Source organism: Ursus maritimus, unplaced genomic scaffold, assembly GCF_017311325.1.
Source record: "Ursus maritimus isolate PB19 unplaced genomic scaffold, ASM1731132v1 scaffold_12, whole genome shotgun sequence".
Classification (NCBI taxonomy): Eukaryota; Metazoa; Chordata; class Mammalia; order Carnivora; family Ursidae; genus Ursus; species Ursus maritimus.
The window spans coordinates 19237665-19247535 of NW_024423564.1; the positions used below are offsets into that span (position 1 = coordinate 19237665).

The 9871-nt window shown below is 34.0% G+C and overlaps 1 protein-coding gene across 4 annotated transcripts in view; it reads left to right on the forward strand.

Moving 5' to 3' along the window:
- Positions 1-8100, forward strand: part of COL11A1 (collagen type XI alpha 1 chain) — a 188222-nt gene extending 180122 nt beyond the window's left edge. For all 4 annotated transcript variants that reach the window (XM_008697640.2, XM_008697642.2, XM_008697639.2 and 1 more), the window contains 4 exons: positions 1299-1411; positions 2843-2911; positions 4929-5162; positions 6363-8100. In XM_008697640.2, coding sequence (XP_008695862.1) covers positions 1299-1411; positions 2843-2911; positions 4929-5162; positions 6363-6509 — 563 coding nt within the window. In that variant the 3' untranslated portion in view covers positions 6510-8100. The remainder of the gene's footprint in view (positions 1-1298; positions 1412-2842; positions 2912-4928; positions 5163-6362) is intronic.
- The last annotated feature ends 1771 nt before the right edge of the window (positions 8101-9871 follow it).

A 9871-nucleotide genomic window follows, 5' to 3' on the forward strand; every position in this document is an offset into this window, starting at 1 on the left:
CAGACGCTTAACCGCTGTGCCACCCAGGCACCACAATTTGAAGAAAATTTAATGACAATATTAACTGAATAAATCAGGATAAAAAATACTACAGAATTTGAAATCATGTATTTCTAAAAAACATAAGATATGCCAAACATTAAGAGTGGTTATCCTGGTTGGTAAAATCCTGGATGATCTTAACGTTTTTTTATGTATTTTTTTTCCTGAGGATTTCAGTTGGTTCCAGAAGTGAATCTATAAATGGTGCAATCAGAAAAAATGTAAATGTTTTTGTTAAATAAATATTTCAAGTGATCTGACATAGAAGCTAATCGGACGTAGAAGCTAATTGACTATTAGAGTACTTTACCTGTTTATATACAGTAGTAGTAAAAGATAAGGCAGATTGGTATTGGATTTTTAAGAGTTCTAGTACTAAGCTAAGCAGTTAGTGATTTTGAAATGTTTAAAGTTAATAACCAGTAGATTCACATAATTCCAACTAATATTTAAAATGAAGTGACAGCATAAAAAATGGTAGGAGGGAAGCAAAGTATCATCACATGTATATCAACGCTGTCTATCAATAGCTGTTGTCAACAAAACCATATTGTCAATTATTTTTAAATAATTTTTTTATTTCTACTACTTACCATCTTTACTCGTCGAACACTCAATTAATGGTCACAGTCATTCACACGATAAAATTTGCTCTGCACCGTTTAGATAATGACATTAATAGCAAACGACATTTAAATATATAAAATAGACCTTTGTCGGGTCTAATTTAAAGGGGGAGCACATTTACTACAAGAAGTTTATGCTATACAGTGATGCAAAAGTGTGATCCCTGAGGCTAAGTAGATACTATCGCCTCCATTGTTACAGATGAATAAACCAAGGAAAAATATAGTGATTATAAGACAACTTAAGTAGCAAATAATACAGATGAGTTTTAGTGTTAAGTTTATCTGATTCCAATATGCATGCAACTTATTACGAAGGATAAATTGAATGTTAATATTTGAGGAGGTGACGTTTAAGCTGAAACCTAAAAGTAACAGGCATGCTAGGAGCCAGAGTGTTCGGGGCAGAGTATATGGGCAAAGCTTTGATGCAGACAAGACAAAGTGTCACTCCTTAACTCTTCAAACACATACCCTCATATGACCAAAAGCATAAAAGTGATTCTCACAGGAAGAGATCCATCAATATTAATTTTTCTTCATTTCTCTTTCTAATAAAATTTGATATTTAATGCAATCGATTTTTATATAAATGCATTTGTATGTGACATATTTTTTTCCTCCTTCTAGGTGAATATTGGATTGACCCTAACCAAGGATGCTCAGGAGATTCTTTCAAAGTTTACTGTAATTTCACGTCTGGTGGTGAGACTTGCATTTATCCAGACAAAAAATCTGAGGGAGTAAGTGCCAATCTGTTTTGGTGGTGACTGTTGACAGTTCTTGCCATGTTTTTGCAATATTGAACTAAACAGGAAAATTATACTGTCATATTTTCATTTATCTGCTTTTCTCACAGGGTAATTAGAGCATTTCATTTGCATAAACATGAATAAGACACCAAAGTGATGCACAGAGTTAACAAATACTTCTCTCCTTTATCTTTTACCCAGATGTATTCTTTATGCACCTGCTTGTGCTCTAAAATTCTATGGCTTTTCCATGACACAGCACAGCTGATTCTCAAATTTCAGCGCATGTATAGTATTCTTCATTCCAATTACCACGTGATAGACCTCGCAGCTGTATACGATGTTCAAAATGCACCATTTATAATCTTTTACTTAAAATAAGAGCATTGTCTGCATTTGCATACTTTTTAAATGTTTAGTCTCTTCAAAAACATTTCTTGATTTTCACCCAGCAGTATCAATATATTTGAGTTCTATCTTTAAAGCTATAAAGACAAATGACTAATATAGGGAGAGATTTCTCACTAGCATAATTATATTCTCCAGTTTCTGGTGATAAATGTTGCCTTTGTGTGTCATCTTTTAATAAATCACATTTTTCTTAGTACATGGCGTGGGCATACAGAGGCACAGAAAGTCCTTAAAGCAAAACAAGTAGGTTTAGGTGTGGCTAATCTCTTTAGGATAGAAGTTCACATTTGTTGAGAAAAGAGTGGGTAGTAGGGGCAGAAGACGAAGCAACTTCTGTTTCCCAACCAAACATGGCCTGTGTCAAAGCATAATAAAATTCCTGTAGCCCCCAAAGCAAGGAGGGAACATGGAAAATGCCTCCCCTTACACCGATAACTCAAATTCCCTACAGTGAGGCCTTTTATACCCTTACATTTTGCTGATGTTTGCAAAGCAAAACGATAAATGCAGATCTATTAAAGATTCTAAACATTCTTCCCAGCAGGAGATGATTAGGCTTGCTTCCTGCCAAAGACTTTTCCATAGCATGGAGCCCTTAGTTACCGGCTGAATGCTTTCAGGATGCTTCCCTTCACTATGGAATATTGATGGTACTTGCCTTGATGGCTGGTCCCAACTAGTATTATGAGGGCTTTCTTTGCAAGGGATTTTGCCTAAGAGTTCCACCAATGTCCCCTGTAGCCAGTATTATGCCGTTGACAGGTTACTTCTCCCCATCCTTCTTTTTGAGTGATTAAAGAAAACAGGTAGAAAATGACTCAATCTTCACTAAGTGGGAAGTCACAGGATCTCTCTCAAATGTTGCTCTTTATGTCATTTTCTGTAGTTCAGGATAGACTGTTTCAAAACCTCTTTGGCATCTTAGTCTTACTGAAAATTACTGATATGTACATAAACAATACTGTTCATAATTTTTACCTACTTTCTAATTTTCCTGTTCCTTTGCAACAGGTAAGACTATCATCATGGCCAAAGGAGAAACCAGGAAGTTGGTTTAGTGAATTTAAGAGAGGAAAACTGGTATGTTATTACCCCAACATGAAATGGTTTATCTTAAACTTCATAAATGAAGCTCAAATTATGTATTACACCCTGCCTGGGAAAGTCTAAATTATACTCTTCAGGATTCCATGTGTTCTCTGGCTTGCTCCAGCTGTATCTCTTAGACCGCTGTGGTATTTTAGAGAAGTCTAAATGCTTTGTATCAAAATACATGGAAATAGGCTGAACTTACCAACATAATGTGATCAGATAAAGTATGCATTTCACTAAGTTCCTGATAGACATCATAAAAATGGATTGTGTTAGAAATGTCAGGTATAGAGAATACGTAAATTATTTTTTTTCTCTATTTCAGTAAGAAATTTTGGAATGTGGAATGTTTTTTCTGATTGCTACATTTGGATATAAAGTGAACTGACTGACCTGACCTTTTACTTGGATTAGAGCACAAGTTCACTTAGATATTTTCATACAATGCCAGTTCACTATTAATAATTTGTTATAGGTATTTTAAAATTAGGTGCCAAAACTAAATGTATATTATAAAAGCTGTTCAAAAATACGTGTGTGTTTAAAATATTAATAAGAATGTATTTAAATGAAAGTTTCTCACTTATCCAGGTAATTATGCAATTGTTTAAAGTTCTTTAAAAAGCTATTATTTTCCACTGATGGCTGTTTTATAGTTATCATCATATGGGAACCTACACAAATTAATTAACAACTTTAGTGATGTGCTCCACTTGACATAATTCTTCAGTTCAGTCTTCAAGTTACATTAAATATCCATGTGACATCTTACCAGTGTAGAAGTTAAAAATACATACACAGAATGGTGTGTGTAGTGTCATTTTTTGGTGTTTTGGTTTGTTTTCCTTCTTGTGCATTTCTCAAGTGGCCTTTTTTTTCTTCAACCAAACAAGGTTCCTCACTATCTGAGCTGTTAATCAGTAAGGATTAAGTAAATTCAACAATAAGGAAGAAAGTCATAGATAATTACCTTTACATAAGCTAATTCTATAGTCTAGGTAAATTTCCTACTCCGTTTTTTAAAAAATCTAGGTTTATATGTTTCAGCTGACCCCAGTATTTCAATTACACCCAATAAAACAATTTTTGAACGTAATAAAGGGTTTTAATAATTTTTTGATTAAAATTATCTTCTGGCTCTAACTACAAAATAAGTATTTACTGACTCAACAAATATTTACTTGCATCCCCTCAGGCATTATGTTTGGTGATGGTGACACAGTGGTGAATAAGTATGTCATCTAAGAACGGACACACAGGCAGGTCTGTGCAGGAACCAAAAGACCAAACACCTTAGAAAACTATGGCCCCAAAATAGAAACTGCAGGAACATGTTTGAAAAGTTTGGGTCAAATGGATATACTATGAAATTTTTTTAAGAAGTAGGTGAGATTAAAAAAAACATTAAGGGGTGCCTGGGTAGCTCGGTTGGTTAAGTGAGGACTCTTCATTTGGGCTCAGGTCAGGATCTCAGGGTCACGAGATCTAGCCGACTTGGGCTCTGTGCTCAGCAGAGGCAGAGTCTGCTGGAGATTCTTTCTCCCTCCCTCCCCCCTTCCCCCCCCCACCACTCACGCGCACTTTCTCTAAAAAAAAATAAAATTAATATAGGTAACGTTTGCATTGCACCAAGATTCCTCAGTTCCCATTGTTTCACTATTTAAAAAGATACACAAATATAATGAAAGCTCTCTTAGAAACAAAAGCAGTTTTTTGGAAATTTTTAATGGTTAAGGCAATAAAGTATAGAAATAAAGTGATTTTTTTCAAAAGTAAGTAGTGCTTGCAAGTAACTCGGATGGAAGTACAATAGTGATTTCATAAAATCCTGTCTCTGGGTCTTCTGACCCTCTGTCCCCACTTTCTTTCCCTAAGTGAAAATGGACCTGTTGATTCATCCACATGCTTCTGGGATCACAGTTCACTGTCAACAGTGATTTTTATCCTTTTATAACTTAAATGAATAAAAGAATCTCTACGTGTCTTTTTATTCTTTTATTCCCAGCTTTCCTATTTAGATGTTGAAGGAAATTCCATTAATATGGTGCAAATGACGTTCCTGAAACTGCTGACTGCCTCTGCTCGGCAAAATTTCACCTACACCTGTCATCAGTCAGCAGCCTGGTACGATGAGTCGTCAGGAAGTTACGACAAAGCACTTCGGTTCCTGGGATCAAATGATGAGGAGATGTCCTATGACAACAACCCTTACATCAAAGCACTGTACGACGGCTGTGCGGTGAGTCGACTCGCTTGCCTTCTTTCACAGGGTGGGAGGCAGGGTGTAACCACCTCAGTCTGGCCCTAAGCCAGCTTTCTCTCAGGAAATGGATGGCAGTTGTTGTGAAGATCTGATGCTTAACACTGGCATTAAAATACAGTATCTTAGAAGCCGCTAATACACACACATGCACACGCGCACGCACACGCACGCACACAGAGAAACTCCGAAACATACATAGAGACACACATGTTAGAAACCATACCATAAGGTAATCTTAGATCATATGCTATTTCTATGGAATTATTCCAGATAGCTAAATACTATTATAGCTCGTTATTCTTGAAATTAAAAAAAAAAACCAAAAACTTTATTTCATTTGTCTCCTTCATCCATGATTCTAAAATGACAGATAAAGCAATCAGCATTATACCATTTATATGGTAGGTAATTCTTACCCCTGTATTTTGTTTGTCAGGAGCTTGTCTGTTGGTCTGTATTACACCAGTTTACGCAGTTATTATCATTTTTTGTTATTTTTATCCTCTGGAACTATCTTTTCACACAATGGGAATTCTATTTAAGAAAATGACCGAGAGCACACTAAAAAAACTCATTGTTTTAGCTGATGACTAAAGAAGTCACAGTTACAAAGAAATAGGCCCAGGCCTTCAACGAAGTAAGCAGGGTACCCACAGATCAAAGAAGAGAAAATAAAACATTTTAAAAGTAGCAAGTGTCTGGATTTCCCAATAGTAATATACTGATAATCATTCACAAGATGATAAAGCAGCAGAAATGCTTTGACTTTTGACCTTGTGCACTGTAATTTCTATACTGTATCTTAAGAAACCTTGAATATATATAGTATGATTACAGTGGTAAAAATATATTATTATGAAGGAGCCTGACACAATTTTAGCATCAGTTTTCATGTTAAACTGTATTTACCAATTCAATAAGATTCTCTTCAACAGTGCAATATATCTGAATATTATAGTTGGGTAATAACAGCTAAATATTAAACATTCAAAATTTAAAAGTACATAAGACATCAGTCATAACAAGGGTTAATTACACATAAATAATGGCAAATTTGTTTCTTACTCTCTTCTTTCTCACCTTCTCAACTCCATTCAGAGGCTTAAGAAAAAAATAACATATATGTTAAAACTATGAAATGATTGTGTAACTTTGTATTTCTGCTCAATTTTACAGTCCAGAAAAGGCTATGAAAAAACTGTGATTGAAATCAATACACCGAAAATTGATCAAGTACCTATCGTTGATGTAATGATCAATGACTTTGGTGATCAGAATCAGAAGTTTGGATTTGAAGTTGGTCCTGTTTGTTTCCTTGGCTAAGATTAGGACAAAGAACATAAGAAATCAACAGAAAAAAATACCTTGGTGCCACCAACCCATTTTATGCCACATGCAAGTTTTGAATAAGGATGGTATAGAAAACAACTTGCTACGTAATATATGTACTGATTAGAAATATCGATGCCCTTGCAGGGGCAGAATCTTTACACGACAAAAGCTTTGAAAATCATAAAAATACAAGATAGTGTGGCTGAGATGGAAACAGGCCTTATTCTTGATTCCCAATTTTCATCTCTCCTTTTCCTATTTGGATTTCTTTGGTGCTATAGAAAAAAGAAGAGAACAATATATATTCATAAAAGATATGGTGCTCATTCCCATCCATCAAGGATGTGCTAAAAGTGTGTTTAATAAATTGTAATTATTTTATGTACAGTTCTATACTGTTATCTATGTGTCCATTTCCAAAACTTGCACGTGTCTCTGAGTTCCATCTGACTCTAATTTTATGACAATTGCAGAACAACGATGGCAATAAATATATGTATTATGAAAAAATAAAGTTGTAATTTCTGATGACTCTAATTCCCTTTCTTGGATTAATAATAAAATGCCTTTGTATATATTGATGTTGAAGAGTTCAATTATTTGATGTCGCCAACAAATTTCTCAGAGGGGCAAAAACTTAGAAGACTCTTGGAAGCACACTTGGATCAACTCTTCTCTACTGACAGTAACTCTGCTGAATTTCAGCCAAAAATATCATGCATTTTGATGCTTTATTCAATGCTATACCTCAGCCTTTTTCTTTTCAGAGTCCAGGATTTCACAGGATCCTTGTATATACGGAAAATAAGCAAGTTTATATTTTTGGACAGGAAAATGTGTATGAGAAGCTATTTTAACAAATCAATGCCTCCATCAAGCGAACAATCAGATGTACAACTTTTTTACTACCTTATTTCATCTCATTGTTTTCAGTGTGCTTCAGTCATGCAGATTAATATTAAAAGATGGGAACTAAGCAATTATTTATGAATTTGTTCAATGTTATACTTTTTAACCAATCAACTTCTTGAATTTGATGCCAAGTTGCATATTATAACAGTCTTCGAATATTATTTTACCTGCACCTGCCCAACAGATACTATTTCTTTTCTTTCAGAATAATATCATACATTATTTGACCTGCCTAATTCCTAAATAACATATGGGTGGATTGTTACTAACAGTGCTTGTTTTAAAAGTCATACTTATTAAAGCAGTGAAAACATTTTTTTTCCACTAAGGTATTTTCTTCCAGGTAGCTTGATATAGCAGTAAAATTTAAAAATTACAAATTGAACTTTGTATCTATTTTAAGTAATATATGTAAGACTTGAAAATAAATGTTTTATTTCTTATATGAAGTGTTAAATTAATTGATACCAGATTTCACTGGAACATTTTCAACTGATAATTTATCACAAAAGAGCATACCTGTAATATTGGAATTAAAACGTGAACACTTGTCATTCAGAAGTTCTTTTATTTTTGAAATCAAGTTTGTAAATGTCCTTTCAAGAAGGGAGATATGAATCGTATAAATAAACTCAAGTCTTGTCTACCTGGATTGGTCATTCTCTTTCTTAAATAGGTTCCAAATTACTTTCTATTGCAGAAAAGGCTTTTGGTTCAGTTTCTTGACCATCCAGATTAGAAGAGTTTTATACTTCCGGAAAAGAATATTTGCTTCAGAGATAAGTTGTTTAAATTTTCCACTTGTCTAAAATAAAAACACCACATGGTAATACTCTATTTACAAAATTAAGGTAGGCTATATTTAAAATTTAGAGAGAGATTTTTCATAATTAAACATTTTGAAAAGTCTCAAACATATGTTCACAATTTCAGCACTAGAAATATTTCCAGAACTTTCACATAGTCTCTAAATTATACATAAAGTAATATTTTTTATCAAGAGAAATTCCATACATCAGGCAATTTAATGAATATATAGCACTAAGAGAATATTTTGCATATTGACCCGCCCTGGGGAAGCTGTATCATTTGCCCATTTAAACAAAACAGCCTCAAATTTGGCACACAATAAAATTAATGAATAAATAACTGAATTTCTTATCCTTTTCTATTCCTTGCACATATGGATATGGTCTTCTGCATCGCATTGGATTTTTTCTCTCCCTTATAATTGATTTAATCTGAACAAAAAAGAAGCTTAGTGGAAAGGAAAAAGCATATTATATGACATTCTAGTGTTGGCCCAAGCATGTATAAACTCTGGAGACTAATGTTGACCCTGGGTGGATCCTGGCATGGGTGGATTCTGGGCCTGATGCACACAAAATTTGGCTTTACTCTTTAAAAAAATACAAAATTACAAATACAAAAAAAATTACAGAATTTATTATTTTGAGTGAATGAAGGTATTCCAACAAATTAGTAATTATAAAACATGGACCCGTACCGAAAGTATCAGACAATCTGGGAAAAAAAATCAATGTTTTCATTCATTCCTTGAAGTACTTTTGTAATACTTTAATTCTATGTGTTTGTTTATTTTTGCTTCAATCTCTGAGTGCCTCTTCATATGAGAATTTTATAACTTAATTTCTAGTAGAAAGAATAAGTTTCTCTAACATGTTAGATTAGAAAATGTTTCTTATCAACAGCTTAGAGCTGTTTCTTTCAATTTCACTTCTTGTTATTGTTAAGTATTTTAAAATTTTTAGGGTATTTTAAATTTAGGAAAAGCTCTATACATTTATTTTATATTTGTACTACGAATTTGTGAGAATTTTTCACGGGCTAGCTTCTGATTCTGTACATTTTTTACCTTGTTTTCTTTCCACTACCAAGAGATTTCAGGCTCTGGGCACCATAAGACATATGCAGGCCATGGTACAAACTCTCTCTTCCTACTTTTTATGTCATAACACAGTGAGTGATAGGATTATTCCAGAAAGCCATTCCTACACTAGGATTACTGGCAATAATTTTACATAAATATGAACGATAAGCCATATAATTATGCCCCACCATGTAAACCTAGTCTATAATCCTGAATAAATAAATCCCTAACTGAAGTTTCTCCTTGCTGCCTCCTTCCATACCACCCAACACAAGAAAAAATGCCAAAGGGAAGTTGGAGTGGAAAGATAATACTCTTAACAGATCACAGTGAAAGGAACTTACTTGGGCAAATTTTACCAATTATATGACCATGAGAACAGATTTTTAGCAGATCTCTCAAGGGCTTAGATGGGATCCATGAACCACAACGATCCCGAAGCTGAGTCCTCTGTACGCTGAGTCATTGTGAAATGAATTAATGAAGGGCCTAGCACACTGACACCAAGAGCTAAATAAATAGTTGCTACTGCTCTGGACTTCCCACTGCA